The 23,711-nt window shown below is 38.4% G+C and overlaps 1 protein-coding gene across 1 annotated transcript in view; it reads right to left on the bottom strand.

Moving 5' to 3' along the window:
• The window catches only part of CNTNAP5 (contactin associated protein family member 5), an 886,651-nt gene that overhangs the window by 664,985 nt on the left and 197,955 nt on the right, over nucleotides 1-23,711 (bottom strand). Inside the window, exon 2 of the mRNA XM_030840366.2 lies at nucleotides 6,438-6,542. Within this exon, the coding sequence (XP_030696226.2) occupies nucleotides 6,438-6,542 (105 nt within the window). The remainder of the gene's footprint in view (nucleotides 1-6,437; nucleotides 6,543-23,711) is intronic.

Genomic DNA, 23,711 nt, shown 5'->3' with positions numbered 1-23,711 from the left:
TTACTATGCAGAGTCCACACTTCGAGAACAGAGGGTGCATGTGAGGCAACAAAGGAAAGCATAAAACCTGATGTCTGCCATTCCTGGGGGCAGCCAGTACAGGAGAAAAGAAAGAAAAGGTGCTGAAAAGAAGGAGAAAGCCCTTCAAAGGGAGAGAAGGCAATCCAGTGACAGATTTCTATACACCGCATGGTCTTTTTGAACAGATTAGATTGTATCCATATCACGTCTGGCTCAATCAATCCAGATGGGACACTCTTTTGCAAGCAGGTACTGTAGTGCTGCCGATGAAATTGGGTCCTCGGTATTGTCACCTAGCTAATCAGGAACAAGTCCCCAGACAGCTGATATCATGCTAATCGTGAAGACCCTGCTTCCTGAATTGTTCCCAATCCACACCTGTTCAGGAGGGACCAGACACCAAAATGAAAACCAACATCCAAAGACCTTCATGGGTCCTTAGCTTTTTGCAACCCAAGCGCTGCCCAAGGGGGAAAGAAAGAATGTGCATCGATTTTGTGCCAAAAGGAGGAAAGATTTTTAAGCCTCTCCATTCGTCCATGAGCCCAGGAAGCTGAAAATGCCTTGACATTGAAAAAAATCAAAATCTCCATGGCAACAAAGTTGTCATGCCAGAAACATGATCTCAACTTACACAGGCAAGCATCTCAAAAATATAGTGAGTGAGGAAGAAGAACTAAAATTTCAAAATTCTATTGGTGGTGGGGGGAGGGAAGGATGGGAAAGAAAAATACAGACCTTTTCTTTCATGGGGCCGAAGATGTCCATTCCTATTTGCCTTCTAATCACATAAAGTAAAAACTTGCCCTCACTCTCAAGCTGCTCTAACCCACACAGGGGAGGCTTCATGCTGTGTCACCAACTCCTGAGTTTCCTGCCGACAGTAAGGGCTTCTCACAGCCCAGCCAACTTTAAGCCCAGATCAAAAGCTTTCTTACCACAAAACAAATCACATTTGACAAAATCAGATCCCTCCTAAGCCACAATTATACATATTGACTTGGCAACCTCCGTTAATGGTGATCTGACCCCCAGTTTAATGTCTTTTGTCATTTCTTTCAAAAGTAATTAGCTCTCTTCTTCGCTTTTTCCTTCCTTGTATATGGATAAAATGTGAGGAGTGTCTGAAAGTGAGAGAACAAAACTTCCATTTGGCCGATTTCTTCCTTAGATGAGATAGCAGCGTGAAGACTATTAGTGGGTTTTAACCATCTAACCTCTCTCCTGGTCCAGTGAGTTGCCCAGACCTTGGTGGCACAGTACCTAAGGTCAAAGGCTGTTTCCAAGGGTGTGTTTTCTAACATAAAGATGAGTTCATCACTGACAGAACTCAGACTTACTTTACTCAGGGTCTGAGGGTACTCATGAGCATGCCTTTCCTATATTTTTCTTTTCAACTTTTGTGTTGATCTCTGCTTGGGATGACATCCTTCCCAGCTGTGCCCCTTTTTCTTCCTGGTGTCGGTCAGAAGTGTGTACGCTTGAGTTCTGAGCACACAGTGGAGGTGAAGTGGTCCTTAATTACCTACAGTCAGTGTATGCCACAGGTGTATATGATTCCCAGGGGATGTGGTAGTGTTAAATGGTGTCTGAAGACCTGCAGGGCCTTTATCTTTGTGAAAAAGTTCAGCAGTGAGGAGCTGGGAGGATGTCACTGAGCACATTCATTTCAGTGAGGAAGACTTAGCTTTAGGGAAGTGAGGAGCTTTACAATGTGGATTTCATCTGCGGTGGAAAACCAGGAAGTTCCTTGACAAGTGCATGGAAGGCTGAATGGGGTAGAGTAGAAGGAAATCATGACATATTGAGATAAGGGAGTAAATGAATGAATGAATGGAGTATATTAAAAAATATCCAAAACCTGGAGATCAAAAGAGAGCTAAGTTTGTCCTTTCAACATCATCCTGGGGCAATTTTTAACAAGTCTATTCAATGATCGTTTAATTCTCAAGGAGAATGTACCTGTCATTTGGTTTTGCTATTCATTGGCTCATTAGACCTTCGATATTATGAAGCTACATGTTAACCCATAAATGTTTGCCCAATAGAGTAGACATTACCCCCCAATTTTTATTATCCCCTAAGACATTAACTAGTTTTGTATCCACCTAGAAATTTTTTTCTCATAGTCTTTTCTTTCCTCGCTGTGCCATGGCATTTTTATCTGTGAAATCGAGATAATGATAATAATAATGCCTACATGGAGGGTAATTGTGAGAATTAAGTTGATGTGCCTTAAGGGCTTAGAACAGTTATGGCTCATAGTGAGTGCTAAGTATATTGTTGTGGTCTTTAGCTGTATGCTGGTAGGTATAAGCTGCTAACAAAGGTTTGTGAACTAGGCATAGGATCCAACAATTCAGGGAGGAGCCAAGCCTGATCATGACAGTGCTAGGAGCAATTGTTTAGCACCTGGCTGTGAACTTGCTGTTAAAAACACTATACTGAGAAGTCAAATAGAAACCAAGATGTTCTTTGAAATTTCCATGTATATCCGACATTATCCTAGATTTCAAACCAGGTGGAACAGTTTGCTCTTTGGGGTATATTTGCTGTCTTTCCTTTTTTACAATAAAAAGGAAGTTTTAAAGGAGGACATGTAGAAAAAAGGGTTCATTAGACAGGGCTCTAAATACTTCTAGGCCATTTCAGTGGACAGACAGCACATAAGGCTGTTTTTAGATGGAGACAAATTATTACTTTATACTGATATTTTTCTATGTAAATTAAAAATTACAACTTTCTAAATTTTATTTTAGAAAACATATGACAAACCCTTCTTAATATCATTAACATAATAGCTTTTGTTTTATTATAATTATACTATGTATGTTTATAGCCTATATGTGTATTATATATATATGTGTATATGTATACATATACTACTACACACATCCATATACATGCATTGTGTATATATTCTATTACATATGGATTGTGTATATATATGTGTATATATATATATATACACACACACACACATACATACACATACACACATTGGTTTTATATATATATATATAAAAACAATGGATATATCTACCTTTTTCTATATATATTACTGACTGTATATATCCAACCATATGTATATAATTAACTCTCTTTATATACACTACTATACTATATACATATGTGTGTATAAAAATACACACAATACATCACTTATATTGTGTATATATGTATATATATGACAAAATGATAAAATCAATATTATCACTAATCACAAATATTAGCTATTCATTATATGGTAATTTGTGTTATCTATGTATACTTTTTTTGTTTTTAGCTGTTTTGTTTTTGTTTTTGTTTTTGTTTTTGTTTTTGCAGTACGCGGGCCTCTCTCTGCTGTGGCCTCTCCCGTTGCGGAGCACAGGCACCGGACGTGCAGGCTCAGTGGCCATGGCTCACGGGCCCAGCCGCTCCGTGGCATGTGGAATCCTCCCGGACCGGGGCGCGAACCCACGTCCACTGCATCGGCAGGCGGACCCTCAACCACTGCGCCACCAGGGAAGCCCCATGTATACTTTTTATGAGTAGAATTTCTACCTATTTTTACCAGCTATGTGCCAGAGTTTTAGTACAATGCCTGGCACATAGTAGGTGCTCAGTAGATATTAATGGAAAGATTTGTTATTTACGAATTCATCCAATCTAGTAACTTGCAACTCTTGTTGCATTTTAGAATCACTGGGAAAGCTTGTATTTATTTAATTTACCAATATTCATTCTTGGGTCCCATTCCAGACAATTAATTCAGAATATCTGGGAGGTAGGACTCAGCATCGCTACTTACAAAGCTCTCCTATTTAATTCCCTTTAAGGGCAATGGTTGGCCCTGTGAATGGACCTGTGTTGCATGATGAGTTCTAGACCAATGCATCCCGACTCAACTGTATCTCCTGTCTGGCCTTCCTGATTTGGACTCTAGTTGGGAGAAGGAGGAAGGTCAACTTCCTTTCTGCCTACGTTCATGCTAACCTTGAGCTCAGGCACACGGGTGCCCCCATGAGCAGGATAATGATAATAAATCGAAACAGAGACATCTGTGTCCTGTCGATATCTGTCCATAAACGGGGGAGCTGGCCTATGATCAGACTCACAGCTTCTCCAGAAAATGCCAAGGAGCTACTGAGGCAGTCATGACCTTCTGCCACTGCACGATTGGGTGGGACTGAGACCAACTCTGGCTCCAGATGCCCTGTGGGAGAGTCTCTATTAAAATCTGCCAACCTGTGTTTCTTATTGAAATGACAAATGTAACTCACTATCCCAGTCTCTCTCTACCCTGCAGTGAGAAGGAGCTTTAGAATGTGCAAGTCTGGTCTCAGTCTGCACATGATGCTTCCAGGCAGGCATTGCTGGTCCCCTTTACAGATTAAAAAAAAAACAAGGTTGACAGCAGGTAAGTGACTTACAGATGCTCATAGAACTTGTAAGTAAACGCCATAGCCAGCATTTGAACTTGGGCAGAATACTTTCCAAACCTCTTTTCTCTCTAATACACCTTCTTAAACCTACGTTAGTAAATCTATTTGCTAATGTGGTTGGGAGCAAAACTGTGGATTTAGATGACTTAGATGTGAATCCAAGCATTTCCCCTTCTTAACCTCATGATGTAAGGCACATTATAAACTTTGCTGAGCCTCAGAAAACCTATCTGAAGACAAAAAGGTAATAATGCTTACCTTGCAGTATCTTTGTGAAGATTAAATAACATAATATGGGTGAAATGCTTTATAAAATTTTTGGCACAGAGAATTCATGAAAAGGCAGTGTTAGTACAAAATTGTCATTGATATTTCCCTGCTGGGTCTTTTTTTTTTTTTTTTTTTTTGCAGTACGCCGGCCTCTCACTGTTGTGGCCTCTCCCATTGCAGAGCACAGGCTCCGGATGTGCAGGCTCAGCGGCCATGGCTCATGGGCCCAGACGCTCTGTGGCATGTGGGATCTTCCCGGACCGGGGCACGAACCCGTGTCCCCTGCATTGGCAGGCGGACTCTCAACCACTGCGCCACCAGGGAAGCCCTCCCTGCTGGGTCTTTGATTAACCGTTCTTTTCCCTTTAGAATACCATTCTTAAATTCCTCTCTCAACAAAAACACAGAACTTACTAAGTTTTAAGTTATTGATTGCATTATACCAGAATACTTGTGATGTGTAGTATGAAACAAACAATAAGTATACAAATCAATCTCACTCTGAATGGAGATTCAAAATCAGAAATTAAAATGTAAACAAATTAAATTATTCTGTACTTTACAAAAACAATATCAATAGCACCTCAACGAATTAGGACTTACTCCAGAATGTAAAGATGGATCAACATTGGAAACTTACTAATGTGATTGACCTCATGTATCAATGGGAAAATATAGTCAAGATTAAATAATGTGAGCTCTCCCAGATCAGTGTACCTCCTGAAACTGCATATCAATTTTTTCTTAACTTGAAAAAGTGTTTAGAGTGTTCACTAGGTATGTCAATAAACAAATACCATCAGTTATTTAAAGTCTTTGAAAACTAAAAAATTCAACTATAGAACTATATATATATATATGCATTATAAATATGATTTAAAATATATCTCTCTAGATATCCAGCATCATATTTGTTAAAGGCATTTCACATGAGCCATTAGTTAAGGGTGTCTGCACTTCCTTCAGTCATATGCTGTAAAGATACACATCCAGCATTTAACCACAGTTATCTCTAGCTGGTAGCATTGCACAATTTTTGTATTTTCTTACTTTTACTTAATAGTGTTTTATATTTTTAATGTTAGAAACATTTATTATATTATAAAAATTAAATTTATTGAAGGAAAAATCTTGGTAGATTTCATTCTTGCTTATGATAACATGCTATTATAATAATATATTTTGGTAGCTATTTATGTTAGATGCATGAAATATAAAAATAAAGCAAATTAAAAATATTTGTTCACAAAGGCATTTTTTGTTGTTGTTTTTTTGAGGTATGCGGGCATCTCACTGTTGTGGTCTCTCCCGTTATGGAGCACAGGCTCTGGACGCTCAGGCTCAGCGGCCATGGCTCACGGGCCCAGCTGCTCCGCGGCATGTGGGATCTTCCCGGACTGGGGCACGAACCTGTGTCCCCTGCATCGGCAGGCGGACTCTCAACCACTGTGCCACCAGGGAAGCCCCACAAAGGCGTTTTATGATCATCAAAGAAGAATAAGGTGGGTTCAGGGGAACAGTAACCAGTATAACCAGTATTCTTTGAATATCCGTTATGTGCTGGGAAACATGGTTTCATTCTTTTAATGCCCCTCTACCCATTCTTCTCCTGAACACTGCTCTTGCACAGGATCCCAACACATGGAGATACTCCCTTTCTTCCATTTACCCATTGTGTGCTTATTCAGCACTTGCCTTTAGAGTTTGTTACCTACTCACCAACCCTTCGGTTGAGCTGAGCTGGGATGTGAGTACCATTGAGGTCTGAGGAGCTGGAAAAAGCCACTGGAGAGAGCAAGGATGCTAATGGGTCATCACAGTTGTCTAGAATGAAAGGGGAGAGAGAGAAAATTCCATTAGCAAGAAGTGTTCCATAAAGAGAGAACTCAAAGCATTAACCGCTACCACTTATTAAATACCTCCTCTGATCAAGGCTGGTACTACTTGTTTCCATGTGCTATTTCATCGACTCCTCACAACAATCCTCAAAGACAGGGATTAAGTTTCTTTCACAGTTGGGGAAACTCAAGTTCAGAGATGTTAAGTAGTTAGTGTAAGGTCACAACACCAGAAAACGGTGTGGCCACAATTCTTGCTCAGTTTTGTCTAACCCAAAATCCACTATCCTGCCATTCCTTTGATCAACCACTTGAGCAAAGCCTCAAATTATGGTTAGTGAGTTTCTTCTATAAAAGAGGAGATGGTTTAAAAATGGGGAACATTGTTTAACTACTCTCTCATCTTCAGTCCCTAAAGACTCTTGTAATAGTTTTATCTAGAGGGACAGAATAACTTAGAATGTCTCACTCCTAGTTGTGTGAAAGTCTTTGGAAAATGAGTTATTGATTTTAATAATTCATTTCTATTCTATGAAGTAGTAGAGAATCACCCCCAGCCTTCCCTAAATGTGGTAGGTATGTGTCCTAAGACTTCTTTGATGCTGACCAGATGTGGGACAGTGTGGAGCCATGGGCAGAGATGAGGTCTTGACAATGTAGATATGCTCCTCTGATTGCCCTGACCATCCAATCTCATGTCCAGGTCTCTGCTCTTCACAGAGCATATTGGAGCTTGTAATCATTCATTTATTTGTTTGCATCCTCCAATAGGTAACATGCACTTTGTGGGATCTTAGCAAATAATCCGGCATATAATAGGCTTTCAATAAAGGTTTACTTAAAGAATGAAATGGTGAGTAAAGGAAGGAAGTAATCAATCAATCCACCTATCAATACCAACAATCTTACCATTTTTCCATTTTGTATACAATTGATCTTAAAGAATATTGCAAAATGTGTTCATGAAATCTAGACATACCTCACTCAAAACAAATTTGAAACATGTTATTCAGTTTGAATGTCAACTTCATGGTGTCAAATGCTCTCAGGAAGAGCTGAGTTGACATTCTTAAAAGAAAATGTACATAGGATTATGAGGTTGCTTGCTTACACAGCAAATTCTTAGGGAGCAGTATTTCATCTAATCGCAGGAAAATTAATTAGAAACATAAGCATTGAATTTTTATTTGTTCAATGTGTTAAAAAAATCAACTGGCAAAATATATTTTGAGTTTTTCCCAATCAAAAATGTTTGAAAAATATTTTGAGGCATTTAACAAACACAAAATAGAGCCAGATCCTCACTGAGGAGGAATAACACAAAAATCAGAGCAAGGGAAAAAAATCAGAGCAAGGGCACCTCGGTAGTTATGGTCATTCTGAGAATAGAAAACAGAACTCAGGGCCACTTTACCCCAGGCCTAAGATGCAAGTGAGAGGGGTTGCATGCACCCTTCCAACACAATTGTTTGGGAACATGAATTTGTTACTCTATTTATATATTAGGAAACAATACGAACATAATGGAAATCTTCCATTTGCTTATGCTAGTTTCATCATCAGGAAACAGGTAAATATCAAAGCTTGAACCCAACTGGACTGAGCCCCAGAAGAATACACCACACACACACACACACACACACACACACACCACAAACCACACACACCAAGCACCACAAAGTATTTCTCTTCCCAGCCATGTTATGAGCATCAGCTACCCACATCTGTAGTTACAGCTACCATCCAATTTCAGATAATATCCCTCCACCCCTACCCAATAACTCACAACCCTCCTAACACCCACTTCCACAAGCAAACTGAAGATCTTTTAAAAGTCAAGTATCATAATTATTATAGTATTTATGTATTTCTTAAACATATAACATGTATAAAACTCTGCTATCATTTTTTTCAATAATTTTTCTTGAAGTATATTGATTTTACAGTGTTGTGTTAATTCCTGCTGTATAGCAAAGTGATTCGGTTTTATATATATATATATATATATATATATATATATATATATATATATACATTCTTTTTCATATTCTTTTCCATTATGGCTTATCATAGTATATTGAATATAAGTTTCTGTGCTATACAGTAGGACCTTATTGGTACTGCTACTGTTTTTTTTTTTTTATTTGGTTGCTGATGACATTTTTGAGTATTGTGCTCCTAACCCTATTTTTTTTCCCCCAGGTAGAAATTGAAGTAACCTAATCATTTCAATTTAATTTAGTCCAATAAATATTTATAAGGTCCTACTTTATGCTTGACCTTGAATAGACATTGGGATACATTTGAGTAAAATTGAGTGTCAGACTTCAAAGAGCTCAGAGACCATTGAAAAATATGAAGATATAAATAAGTCAATAAATGGATGGGATAGTTGAGGAGAATTTTTACCAACATTACATCCAAGCCAGTTACATGAGTACCTAACTGGTCAGACGTCCAGGTAAGTGCTCTTTCCCGTCTCCTCCAGTCTTATGCAGTCCCCTTTTCCACCAGGCACTGGCCTCAGGGAGAAGTAAGCTTCCAACCACACTGGCCTCCTGATGTCAGCTGCTATTTCCCCACTGCCCAGTTCCTCTTGTGAAATGTTCCTTCTTTGTATCTCCATTTATGGGGTCAGTGTTTCCATTTTGGAAATTGGTAAAGCCATTGGAAACAATCTGTGCTAATGGAAAGGTCCAGAGAGGATTCTTCAGAGCTCCTTTTCCCATGGACCCTGGACATTGCAGTGGCCTTTAGAGAACATGTCTGAGCTTTTGCTTCCCTATCCCTAAAAGTGATAAGAATGGGAAAGTTTCCAATCAGAAAGAAAGACCACCCCCTCCTCCCTGGCCAATAGGTAGAGATCACTCTCTCTTCTCTACGTCAGATGAACAAACCTGACAAGTCACCTAAACTGAGAGTAGACCAGGACTCAAATTGGTAATCAAATTATCCATAGTGGTTGGGAATTAAGAATTTGTCCATATAAGCATTCTCAATGCAAAATGTGTATTACTTTTAAACCTGTCCTATTCTTAAAGCAGAGGAGAAACAATCTAGCATAAATGAGGACAGTACAGTTGACACTTAACACGGGTTTGAACTGTGAAGGTTCACTTATACCAGATTTTTTTCAATAAATATGTTGTACAGTGGTATAGTATCCGTGGTTGGTTGAAAACAGGATGAGGAACCTCGGATTTTTCACTATGTTGGGGGTAGGTGTCCCTCAGCCCACGTTGTTCAAGGGTGAGCTGTAATTAATTTTTTAAAAATTCCTGATTTGGGAAGGCCGGGGATAGTGGATGGTGTCAGGATGACTAAGACTGAGAGATCCTTGTTCTAGACTGGTTTCTTCTCTTGCCTTGGTGACTCCAGGTAACACATCCCAATGCACTAAGCTGTATCTCCATTGTCTCCATTGTCCAAAATCGAGAGAATCATCTCTGCCACATCTAGCCATAGAATCATTTCAAAGATGGAATGAGAAGAGATGGAAAAAGTCCCCCTTTAAAGGATAAAGCACAGAATAAACCCAGGAAGTAGTATGTGCATTGTCTGTAATATCTGCTTGCAATCCAGAGCAACCATTTTCAACAATTTTATTCCTGGGATCTCGTGTGTATGTTACAAATCGTGCACAAGAATTGATATCACCAAAAGCTCTTTTGCACTAAAGGTTTGTGGTCAACCTGATGAGAAGGAGGATAGGAAGTATGGGAGAGGGGAAGGGGTGAAGACACACAGGAGAGTGAGGGTGGCATTGCATCCCCTCTGTGGATTGGCAGCCTTCCTGAAACGGGGCCGACATTGCACCAAACACATGGCTAGGAAGCAAAGACACAAAGTACCATCTGCTCCACCATCCCTGCAGGCTTTAAATAAGCAGACCCATGTTGTTGTTAAATTTTAGGAACCACTCACATCTCAGCCTTCTGACAGTGTGTTTGCAAGCTAAATCCATCAGTCAGTTCTTCCAGAAGTGTGGTGGATGTTTATTCGTATTTACATAAGGAAAGAGGAAAGGGTGAAGAAATTCTGGGAGGGAGAGAGAAGTTTGAAGTTTAGGAAAAACATAAGGCGGGACTAGAAGTCAGGCTTCCGGTGGAACACAGAACCTGGAGAAACCATGATGATTTTTCCAGAAATGAACCACACTTCACAGATGCAATGGCATAGTAGAATATTTTCAAAATATTTCCTTAAAAAGCCGATGCATAGGCTTTTCCTCTCAAAGATGTGTTGCAGAAATCAGGGGAAATTAAAAGCCTATTTAAAAATGCAAACCTTTTCTCACAATATTACTGTCCAATCTTCTTTGACAAATAACTGCCACCTTGTTTTCCTTTACACCCTGAAGGCCACCTCCAAACCCACCCCTTGCCCAGGCAGATAAAAATCCAGACCCATCAGTGGGTGTTGAATAACCCAGTCCTATTTGCAAATGACTTAGCCCCACATTCATAGACTAAGATGATGTCAAAACCAGAAGGAACCTCTGAAATTGTGGCATTCAAGCCCTCCCTTCACTTTACAAATGAGGACCTCAGGGTTGAAGGAGATGACAAGCCTGCTCAGGATGAGTTAGTTAATTAATAGACTGGCCTGGATGGAAACTCAGGTTTCCTCAATCCCAGATGGTGACCACTAGGTCAGAATCACCTGCCGCCTGTGCATAAATCTGGTAATCATTAGTTATATCATTCTTCATAACATTTGTTTTAACAAATGACTTATTTTCTGCAAAAGGAAGGGCATGGCTTTATTTCCTGGATAAAAGAAAAATGTTGAAGAATAGTCTATAATTTTCAAAAGAATTTGAATTTCTTACTTTTCTTTGCCCTTCTTTATTTCTTCATTTGACACTCTCTCTTACCCACCAAAAAAGGGGTAAAGAAAAAAAACCCCACAAAGGCAGGATGAAAGATAAAAAAGAAATGTATTTGTTTTCTGATTAATATTTGTATGCATATTCAAGGCCAGCATTTTCTTTGATATTTTCAATCTGAAGAAGTGGGGGATAATTTTTCCCTTAATATACATGTACAGTTAAATACTAAAGGCCTTCTTTCACCTTAATTAAAAGGTAAAGGCACAAAAGACAATTCTGAGTAAATATGATATTTACACAGCTTCTTAGAAATAATAATTGACTCTTTAAGATGATTCCACTTTAAGTAACATTTTTGGTTGTCAGTGCATATTTTTATTCATTATTATTAGAATGCCAATGGAGTTACAGATGGTAACTGAAGTTAAATTGTGAGCATCGCCTTGATTACCAGAGTAAATTGTCTGTATATGGGGATTTGGAGCTTAAGGGATTCATTTGTATTTATAGGTGAGATAAAATTCCTCTTAGCATTGCACACTTAATGGCCCACTTTGTTTAAAAGACATAAAGCATGTGTTTCGTGTAGTGCCTACAATGAGGCTTAGAAGTGGCAACTCACGCTTTTAGCTTCATTTATTTTTCCCCTTGTTACCTATAATTTCACTTAGCAAACAACAAAAATAAATACTCTAATACTACTCTTGACTCTGACCCCGTCCCTATTTTCCACCATGAAATCCTAAAAGATAAATTACTCCATGATGCACAGACCAAGAAACATGACTCTCTAAAATGAGTCATGAAAAGAAGGTCAAATCTTCTCTATCCTGACATCCATCTCCACCATAATGCAGTGCTACTTGCCTTTTGAGTATCTGCTGGATACACATGGTCGTGCTCTTTGCTGTGGGAAGACAGAATTCAAGCCAAAGACATAGACCCTGAGCTCAAGGAGCCAAGCATTTACTCTGGGTTGAAAGATAATTCATGTATTTTTTAAAAGCTCCTTACGTGTATGAACGATTATATGCAGGAGACCTTTGGCTTGGGATACAGGAACCCTGGGTCCTCTTCTTCCTTCACTGTGAATGTGCTCTCAATTTTACCTTCCTGTGCTTCAGCTCCCTCCTCTGCGAACGGCGCAGGTGATCGTTCATTTGTTTGATCAACAAACTTTAACTGGGCGCATTCTAGGTATCAGAGTTTCTGTCAGGCTTTTGAGGTAGTAAAAGCAGTTGTAACCAATTCCTCCAACGTAGTGGAGATGGACACACCCTTCACTGCTCCACAGCTGTGACTGGTGATGGAGGAGTCAGGGCATCCCAAAGGGGAGGTGGTCCTGTCTAGGGATTAACAAGGGTGCTCTGGGGTTCTTTCTAGGCTTTTAAAATCATTCTATTCAAGATTTTAGGAGAGACTTGTTTGGAGGTACTGATCTTCACTTGTAAGTGACTTGCTGGGACTTGACCATAATCAAACCCACTGAGAACAATAACAAAGCAGCAGAGGCAGCTATAATTCTTTCCTGCCCCTGGGGCAGCTCCCCTTCTAGGTGGTCAGCTGTCCCTGCCATGCAGCCAGCAGGAGATATCACTCATACTGGATGGGTGAGCAGCCTACAAGTTTCTCTGTTCATTTCACACTCTAGTCTATGTTCAAACTGGTCTTTGAACCAAGGTCTGTGTGACTTTGTGCACATCTTCCGTCTGAAAATCTGCTTCCCATCCCTAAAATGGTGTCAGGAAAGCCTCATAGTCTGGCAAAGGCCAGTCTCCCATGTGATTATCTTGTGTGAGTTTAGCTCTTTCCTTCTTGGATTTTCAAGAACATCTGTACACGGAGTTCCCATAATTAGCCCAAAGACAATGGCTTCAAAGTATACTTCCCCAAATTTCTTTCCTCTCAGATTACACTAACTGCCACTGATGGATTTTTTTTTTTTTTTTTTTTGGATTCTCAGTTTAGGGATATCATGCTCACAATTGATTGCTTTGTTCTGTATTTCTCTTCTATCCTTAAATCTAATTTATCAATTACTTAATCTGATTTTTTTAAAAATGTTTCTTAAGCCCCTCAGATGGGAGGCATATGATATACTAATCATGTGTGGAATATAAAGCATCATGTTGAGCAGGAATTTTTTTTAACTACAGTACTTAACATCTGGGACTATGTATATGTCCAATAAATCCTTGTTGAGGGAAACGGTGAAAGTTACAAGTGTTACCATTTTTTGTTGTTGTTGCTTGCAAAGATCTCTTAGATTTATACTCTATTTTTTTCCCTCCCTTGCCCACTACTTGATCCTAGTTCATGCTTTTAAATATCATGTTATGATTTTATAAGTCTGCTGAGTTAACACTGGGCTCTACTATCATTGAAGCATTCTTTCTAAAACACTGTTTTCAATATATTTTCTCCCCCATGACTTATTAGGCATGTCAGCCTCAATTTGGCTTCCAGAAGTAGCATCATGAAACTGAAAGAACAAAGAGGGAGTTATTAACATAAAACAGGTCCAAACTGAGCATAAGGCAGGGTGTCACTGATGAGGGGGGTCACAGGATGATCAAAGAGTCAGAAAGTAACATCCAACAAGCGGACATCAGGAGTACAGGGCTTGTTGTTGGGATACGCTTTGGTCAGGGGACCATGCCCTCCAAAAGAATCATTCAAGATTGTGAAATTCAAATACACTAAAGCTATCAGTTCTTTAGGATTATGGATGGTCCTTCTTAGCTTAAATGAATTAGCTAGAAGACATGAAATCTTGGATGTGTAGAAAAGATAAAAATCATAGATGAAAAGGCTTAGAAATTTCTGGAATATGAGAAGCTGAGATTGGTGGCTGGATTACTGGGGATGGTTTTAGAAGAGACTGATAAGGAAAAAGCAAATCTTTGAAACAATGAAATTTTATCTATTTAAAAATTTCCTAAATCCAACTTTGTTTCTATACACTCCTGTACACTTCTCCCCATATCCACCCATCAATATTCCATGCAATACACAGACAAACATGCCTACACATACACACACACACACACACACACACCATTATAAAGTAGAGCCAAATCAGTTTCAGAATTTACTGGATTTTTAAGCAAAGCTAAATACATGAACAAATGGGATGCATGATACATGATAAGCTTACAATGATAAGATTGGAAAAATGGGGAAAATAAGATAAAAAACTTTAAAAAAATTGCAAGAAGAAAGAATGTATTTTTACTTAGTGCATGGTTCAAATGATTATGCATAGGATATTAAAATGAAGGAAAGGCCACAATTGGAGAATTGTAAAGACAGTGCTTCTGTCGATTCAGTGCTCATCAGAGTTGAGCATTTCTTTCCTTGAGCTGTGTCTCTCAAGTAGATATCTATTCTTTTTTGAATACACTGGAGCTAAACTTCCAATAGCTAATAGCCTGTATTGAGTGGTTGTAAATTACACTGAAAGTCCTGGTTATTCAGGAAACTACAATCTTCACGTGCAGCTCGATCAATCCATACACATTTATAAGACCCTCTTCATCTCTAGTGGGTCTAGGCATAGAGCTCCTAAAGGAAATACTACAGTCTCTGAGTGTCATCAACCTACTCATGAGAATTTAGGAAAAATGCCTGATTGAAAAGGTAGGCTTGAGTTGGAGACTGGCCAGCTGGCTGATAGCACAACCCCATGAGGGTCAATGCCAACCACTTATGAGTGGATGGGAAAAACATGTATTGATAATTCAAACAAATATTGATTCTTATTGGTCTTTGTAGGTGAGAAAATAATGTCAGCTCAGGGACAGCAGCAGTGGTACTTAAGATCGTAATCTGGCTCTGTGTGTGTGTGTGTGTGTGTGTGTGTTTTCTGGACCAATTGGAGACTGCAGTGTATCTGGAAAGAGGCAGACATTGGAGCCCAGCCCAGTCTGAATTCAGATCCTGACTCTACAGCTTACTAATTATATGTCCTTTGGGAAGTTTTTTAATCTTAGTCTTCTCTGTGTATAATGGGGATCATAACTATATCCAGGCTTGTCGTAAGAACAAAAAGAGACAATTCATGTTAAATATTTAACCCAGTGATTGGCACAAGACTGGATACACGTTAGTTTCCTTTATTTTCTATCCTTCTTTCTTTCTTAGATTCAAGCTCATCATCTCCAGCCATTGCTTTTTAAAAAATGATCTTTCTTATACCCTCTGCTATGCCTTTTTTTACTTTGTCCATCCAGATGGTTTTAAGACTGTTTCTTTATCAGCTCTTCAGGGTACATAGGATAATTCTGCACCAAGAGCTATTCTGTTTATGCGTTGCGTATGCTCCAAGACAAAACACAGTACACTTTCTAAGTTTTATCACATTTTTTCTTGGATGCATTTAATAGTTCTTAAGCACAATGTGCCAGGCATCATGCTGTCTGGTCCACAGACTGTTGAGCCTAAAAGGGAACAGGAAGCACAGCTCTTATATAACATTACGAGGGATGAGGCTGGAGAAAACGTTTGGATTTCTTTCTAGTCCTTATAATTTATGTATTAAAAAAATCTTGTGACATGTTAAGTAGGGCCTTCCATGTTTGTGTTTTTGGATTCTAAGCTTAAAAAGCTGGGAAACACTGCTTTGGGTGAGACGGTCACATCAATTTGTATTGTAGAAAGTTTGCTCTGATTTCAGGGAGGAGACTGGAGCGTGTGTACTTGTGTGCATGTCTGGGGTGAGGATGGGGGGAGGAGAATGAGGGTAAAAGACTGGTGACAAGAGGACCCATTCAAAGCCTATAGAAATAGTAAAGAAGAAATCATAAAGGCCTGAACTAAAACAATGGTAATTGGGATGGGGAGAAGGCAAGGCAATTAGTTATAGAAGAATCATCATTGCCTGCTGATTTGAACAGGACGTAAGAATGAAGGATCATGTCAAGATTTCTGGCTTCAGTGACTCTCTATTATGTTATCCTGGAGATTTGGGAAGCTCAAAAATTTGTTTCTAAAATTAACAAATTTAAAGCAAGCAAAAGAGAGACAATGAATGAATCACATCAAAATGATGTCCAAATGATACTTAAGACTCCTCATCTTTCTTTTAGATAAATATAATAAGTAGTATCAGGGGAGTAAAATATATATATGTATGTATGAATGTGTGTATATATCTATCTCAGATGGTAAGTCATAAGACGTTATAAAGAGATGTATTCTTTTTTTTCATATTCTTTTCCACTATGGTTTATCACAGGATATTGAATATAGTTCCCTGGGCTCTATGTAAGACCTTGTTGCTTATCCATTCTCTATATAATAGTTTACATCTGCTAGTCCCAAACTCCAAATCCATCCCCCCCACCCATCCTCCCCCCTTGGCAACCACAAGTCTGTTTTATATGCCTGTTTCTATTTCATAAGTAAGTTCATTTGTGTCATATTTTAGATTCCACCTATAAGCGATATCATGTAATATTTGTCTTTCTCTGTCTTGCTTACTTCACTTAGTATGATAATCTGTAGGCCCATCCATGTTGCTGTTAATGGCATCATTTCATTCTTTTTTATGGCAGAGTAATATTCCATTGTGTATATATACCACATCTTCTTTATCCATACATCTATCAATGGACACTTAGGTTGCTTCTATGTCCTGGCTATTGTAAATAGAGTGACAATGAACATTGTGGTACATGACTCTTTTTGAATTATGGTTTTCTCAGGGTATATGCCCAGTAGTGGGATTGCTGGGTAGTATGGTAGTTCTATTTTTAGCTTTGAAAGGAAACTCCACACTGTTCTCCATAGTGGCTGTATCAATTTGCATCCCCACCAACAGTGCAAGAGGGTTACTTTTCACCACACCTTTTCCAGCATTTATTTCTAGATTTTTTGATAATGGTCATTCTGACTGGAGTGAGGTAATACCTCATTGAAGTTTTGATTTGTATTTTTCTAATAATTAGTGGTGTTGAGAATCTTTTCATGTGCCTCTTGGCCATATGTATGTCTTCCTAGGTGAAATGTCTATTTAGGTCTTCCACCCACTTTTTAACTGGATTGTTTGGTGTTTTTTATAATGAGCTCCATGACCTGTTTGCATATTTTAGAGATTAATCCTTTGTCTGTTTTCTTCATTTGCAAATATATTCTCCCATTCTGAGAGTTATCTTTTTGTCTTGTTTATGGTTTCCTTTGTTGTGCAAAAGCTTTTAAGTTTAATTAAGTCCCATTTTTTAATTTTAGTTTTTATTTCCATTACTCTAGGAGGTGGATCAAGAACGATCTTGCAGTGGTTTATGTCAGAGTGTTTTTCCTATGTTTTCCTCTAAGAGTTTTATAGTGTCTGGTTTTACATTTAAATCTTTAATCCATTTGGAGTTTATTTTTTTTGTATGGTGTTAGGTAGTGTTCTAATTTCATTCTTTTACATGTAGCTGTCCAGTTTTCCCAGCACCACTTGTTGAAGAGGCTGTCTTTTCTCCATTGTATGTTCTTGCCTCCTTTTTCATAGGTGTATGGGTTATCTCTGGGCATTCTATCCTGTACCAATGATCTGTTTTTGTGCCAGTACCATACTGTCTTGATTACTGTAGCTTTGTGGTATAGTATGAAGTTGGGGAGCCTGATTCCTCCAACTCCATTTTTCTTTCTCAAGACTGTTTTGGCTATTCTGGGTCTTTTGTGTTTCCATATGAATTGTAATATTTTTTGTTCTAATTCTTTGAAGAATGCCATTGGTAGTTTGATAGAGATTGCATTGAATCTGTAGATTGCTTTGGGTAGTACAGTCATTTTCACAATATTGATTCTCCCAATACAAGAACATGGTATATTTCTCCATCTGTTTATGTCATCTTTGATTTCTTTCATCAGTGTTTTATAGTTTTCTGAGTACAAGTCTTTTGCCTCCTATGGCAGGTTTATTCCTAGGTGTTTTGTTCTTTTTTTTGCAGTGGTAAATGGGAGTGTTTCCTTAATTTCTCTTTATGATTTGTCATTGTTGATGTATGGGAATGCCAGAGATTTCTGTGCATTAATTTTGTATCCTGCAACCTTACCAAGTTAATTGATTATTTCTAGTAGTTTTCTGCTGGCATCTTTAGGATTTTCTATGTATAGTATCATGACATCAGCAAACAGTGACACTTTTACTTCTTCTTTTCCAATTTTTATTCCTTTGATTTCTTTTTCTTCTCTAATTACCATGGCTAGGACTTCCAGAACTATGTTGAATAAGTGTGGTGAGAGTGGACATCCTTGTCTTGTTCTTGATCTTAGTGGAAATGCTTTCAGAATTTCCACCATTGAGTATGATGCTTGCTGTAGGTTTGTCATATATGGCCTTTGTTATGTTGAGGTAGGTTCCCTCTATGCCCATTTTCTGGAGAGTTTTTATCATAAATCGGTGTTGAATTTTGTCAAAAGCTTTTTCTGCATCTATTGAGATGATCATATGGTTTTTATTCTTTAATTTGTTAATGTGGTGTATCACTTTGATTAACTTTCATATATTGAAGAATCCTTGCATCCCTGAGATAAATCCCACTTGATCATGGTGTATCATCTTTTTAATGTGTTGTTGGATTCTGTTTGCTAGTATTTTGTTGAGGATTTTTGCATCTATGTTCACCAGTGATATTGGTCTATAATTTTCATTTTCTGTGATATCTTTTTCAGGTTTTGTATAAGGGTGATGATGACTTCATAGAATGAATTTGGGATTGTTTCTCCCTCTGCAATTTTTTGGAAGAGTTTGAGAAGGATAGGGGTTAGGTCTTCTCTAAATGTTTGACACAATTTGCCTGTGAAGCCCTCTGGTCCTGGACTTTTGTTTGTTGGAAGATTTTAAATTACAGTTTCAATTTCATTACTTCTGATAGATCTGTTTATATTTTCTAGTTCTTCCTTGTTCCGTCTTGGAAAATTGTACCTTTCCAAGAATTTGTCCATTTCTTCATGGTTGTCCATTTTTTTGGCATATAGTAATTTGTAGTAGTCTCTTATATAATCCTTTGTATTTCTGCAGTGTCAGGTGTGTTTTCTCTTTTTACATTTCTAATTTTATTGATTTGCGTCCTCTCCCTTTTTTCTTGATGAATCTAACTAAGGGTTTATCAATCATGTTTATCTTCTCAAAGAACCAGCTTTTAGTTCTATTGATCTTTGCTATTGTTTTCTTCGTTTCTAGTTCATTTATTTCTGCTCTGATCTTTATGATTTCTTTCCTTCTACTGACTTTGGGTTTTCTTTGTTCTTCTTTCTCTCGTTGTTTTAATTGTAGGGTTAGATTGTTTATTTGAGATTTTTGTTGTTTCTTGAGGTGAGATTGAATTGCTATAAACTTCCCTCTTAGAATTGCTTTTGCTGTGTCCCATAGGCTTTGGGTCATCGCGTTTTCATTGTCATTTTTTTCTAGGTATTTTTAAACTTCTTTGATTTCTTCAGTGATCTCTTGGTTATTTAGTAGTGCACTGTTTAGCCTCCATGTATTTGTGCTTTTTATAGATTTTTTCCTGTAATTGATTTCCAGTCTCATAGCATTGTCGTCAGAAAAGATGCTTGATATGATTTCAATTTTCTTAAATTTTCCGAGGCTTGATTTGTGATCCAAGATGTGATCTATCCAGGAGAATGTTCCGTGTGCACTTGAGAAGAAAGTGTATTCTGCCACTTTTGGGTGGAATGCTCCATAAATGTCAATTAGATCTATCTGGTCTATTCTGTCATTTAAAGGTTGTGTTTCCTTATTTATTTTCATTTTGGATGATCTGTCCATTGGTGTAAGTGGTGTGTTAAAGTTCCCTACTATTATTGTGTTACTGTTGATTTCTCCTTTCATGGTTGTTAACATTTTCCTTATGTATGGAGGTGCTGCTATGTTGGTTGCATAAACATTTATAATTGTTATATCTTCTTCTTGGATTTACCCTTTGATCATTACATAGTGTCCCTCCTTATCTCTTGTAACAGTCTTTATTTTAAAGTCTATTTTATCTGCTATGAGTATTGCTAATCCAGCTTTCTTTTGATTTCCATTTACATGGAATATCTTTTTCCATCCCTTCACTTTCAGTCTGTATGTGTCCCTAGGTGTGAAGTGGGTCTCCTGTAGACAGCATATATATAGGTCTTGTTTTATATCCATTCAGCCACTTTATGTCTTTTAGTTGGGGCATTTAATTCATTTACATTCAAGGTTAATATCAACATGTATGTTCATATTATCATTTTCTTAATTGTTTTGGGTTTGTTTTTGTGGGTCTTTTTCTTCTCTTGTGTTTCCTGCTTAGAGAAGTTTCTTTAGCATTTGTTGTAAAGCTGGTTTGGTTGTGATGAATTCTCTTAGCATTAGCTTGTCTGAAAATCTTTTGATTTCTCCATCGAATCTGAATGAGATCCTTGTTGGGTAGAGTAATCTTGGTTGTAGTTTTTTCTCTTTCATCACTTTAAGTATATCCTGCCACTCCCTTCTGGTCTGCAGAGTTTCCACTGAAAAATCAGCTGATAACCTTTTGGGGATGCCTTTGTATATTATTTTTGTTTTTTCCTTGCTGCTTTTAATATTTTTTCTTTGAATTTAATTTTTGTTAATTTGATTAGTATGTGTCTTGGTGTGTTTTTCCTAGGGTTTATCCTGTATGGGACTCTCTGTGCTTCCTGGACTTGGGTGACTATTTCCTTTTTCATGTTAGGGAAGTTTTCAACTATAATCTCTTCAAATACTTTCTCAGACCCTTTCTTTTTTCTTCTTCTTGGACCCCTATAACTTGAACATTGGTGTGTTTAGTGTTGTCCCAGGGGTTTCTGAGATTGTCTTCAATTCTTTTCTTTCTTTATTCTGCTCCTCGACAGTTATTTCCACTGTTTTGTCTTCCAGCTCACTTATTCGTTCTTCTATCACAGTTATTCTGTTATTGATTCTTTCTAGTGTATTTTTATTTCAGTTATTGTGTTGTTCATCTCTATTTGTTTGTTCTTTAGTTCTTCTAGATCTTTATTAAACATTTCTTGTATTTTCTCAATACATGCCTCCATTCTGTTTCTGAGATTCTGGATCAATTTTACTATCATTACTCTGAATTCTTTTTCAGGTAGATTGCCAATTTCCTCTTCATTTATTTGGTCTTGTAGATTTTTACCTTGCTCCTTCATTTGTGACATTTTTTTTTTGCCATCTCATTTTTTTTTTTCTGTTTGAGTGGGATTGCATTTCTGTCTTACTGGTTGTTTGGCCTGAGGCTTCCAACACTGGAGTTTGTAGGCTATTGGGTAGAGCTGGGTCTTCATGCTGAGATGAGGAACTCTGTGACACCTCACTGTGATGAATATTCCCTGAGGTCTGAGGTTCTCTGTTAGTGTAGTGGTTCGTACTCAGAGTTCCCACAGCAGGAGCTTCAGCCTGACCCTGGCCTCGACCAAGATTCCGCAAGCCACCTGTGCTCAGTTGTTCGTGGGTGCTGCTTAATTACCAGAGAGTTTCTGTCAAGGATTTTTAGCCCTCTTTGAGTCCAGACCTGTTATCTGAGTGGGATCTCTCTTTTCAGAACACAGATTCTTTCAAGACCCAGACAAAACTGTTTGTTTTTTGCTGTGCTTGAGGTTTGAATCACTCACTAATCTTTCTGGCCATGTCTTATTCATCCAGCTCTGGGGCATTCCTGAACCAGGTCTGTTTTGCCAGACAGGCAGCAAGCCAAATGCTGAGTTGTCGAGGTTTGGCAAGGCAGCCAAGGGAGGAGACTGGTGAGCATGCCTCACACCTACCTCTCCAAAGCAATGGCTTGGAGATGCATTCATAATTGCCAAAAGAGAGGTGAGCAATGAGCACTATATTCAGCAAAAAAGAAATATTCCATTGACCTGAGGAATGTAACTCCCCATGCCTTCAGAATGAAACTTTAGTTCCTTGCTTCTGTATATCTCTTCACGATCAGACTCTTGGTCACTTTCCTTTGGACATTCCTTACTGCTCAGTCTGTGCTCACACTTGCCAAATTCCTGGCAGCTTTCAGGGAACACTGTGTCACCGCTCTGTGTTCCTCCATATGTGACTCTGTCCTGAATATCTCCTGCGTTGCCTTCCTCTTGCTCACCCATCAGCCCCTGCTCCCTGTACAGAATGCAGTTGCTCCCATAAGCATGCATTGATCCCTCCAGGCAGAGAGAACCACTTTCTCCTTTTGGGGTCTTTACTGTCCCATATGTCCCTCCCTAGAAGGAACTGTCACAGTGATGGGCTTGTGTTTTCATGATGTTGTCACACATCTGACCCCCAGCTTTTGTGAGGGGGGACCATGTCTTACTTATCTTTCTACTGTCATTGCTGTTCCCAGTGATGATCACAGATCGGTTGTTCAATCATTGTATGTTAAGTAGAATTTTAGATAAATAGAGGACAGTCTTAAATTGAGATTAAAAATATGGGTAGGAACTGAGCAGTTCTCAAAAATTGGAACTCTCTGGGCAACACTAAAGAGAGTTGTTTGCCCAAGTCACACAGGGGAGGGAAATCAAGACTGTGAGTGCTTGCAGGGAACTATATTCAATATCCTATTATAAACCATATGGAAAGGAATATAAAAAAAAGAATGTATTGATATATATATATATATACATACATACATACATATATGTATAACTGAATCACTTTGCTGTACACATATAACTGAATCACTTTGCTGTACACCAGAAATTAACACAATATTGTAAATCAACTATACTTCAACTAAAAATAAAAAAAATAAAAAGACTGTGAGTGACTGAAGATAATTTTGATGAATCATCATTATTATTTTTATATGTGTACAATTTCCAAATACAGACTTTACTTGATCTTCGGAAAAAAGCATCTCAGGCATGTGGGACAGTCATAATGGTGATTGTCTGACAGATGAGGACACAGTTATCAGCACCACACAGGTATTGGCTGGGAAGCCAATGTACCTGGTCTAACCTTAGACACCCTCGTTTGTAGGTAGAAAACCCAAGTCTCTGAGAGTGTTGGGCATGAACCTTGACACATGGAGGGGAACCTGACTGTAAGTCTGAGTGTCCAAGCTCTGACAGGTCTGGAGTGTGAAGCAGGATGAAAAGGCCCAAGCTCTGGGTCCCAACGCCCTGCTTGTACAGTCTGTCATTCTACGGACCAACTTGGTGAATCCAGGCAAATCCATTTCCTTTTCTGTGCAGTAGTTTCCTCCCTGGAAATAGAGCTGATGTTGTCTGTTCTCCAAAGAGGAGTTGTGACAAATGAGGAGTATTATGAGCCACCAAGAGACAAAACAGTGGTTGGCACATATGAAGTGCTCAATCAATGGGGTGAAATATACTAATTATATG

This window comes from Globicephala melas, chromosome 7 (genome assembly GCF_963455315.2).
Source record: "Globicephala melas chromosome 7, mGloMel1.2, whole genome shotgun sequence".
Lineage (NCBI taxonomy): Eukaryota > Metazoa > Chordata > Mammalia > Artiodactyla > Delphinidae > Globicephala > Globicephala melas.
This window is presented reverse-complemented; position numbering and strand designations above follow the sequence as displayed.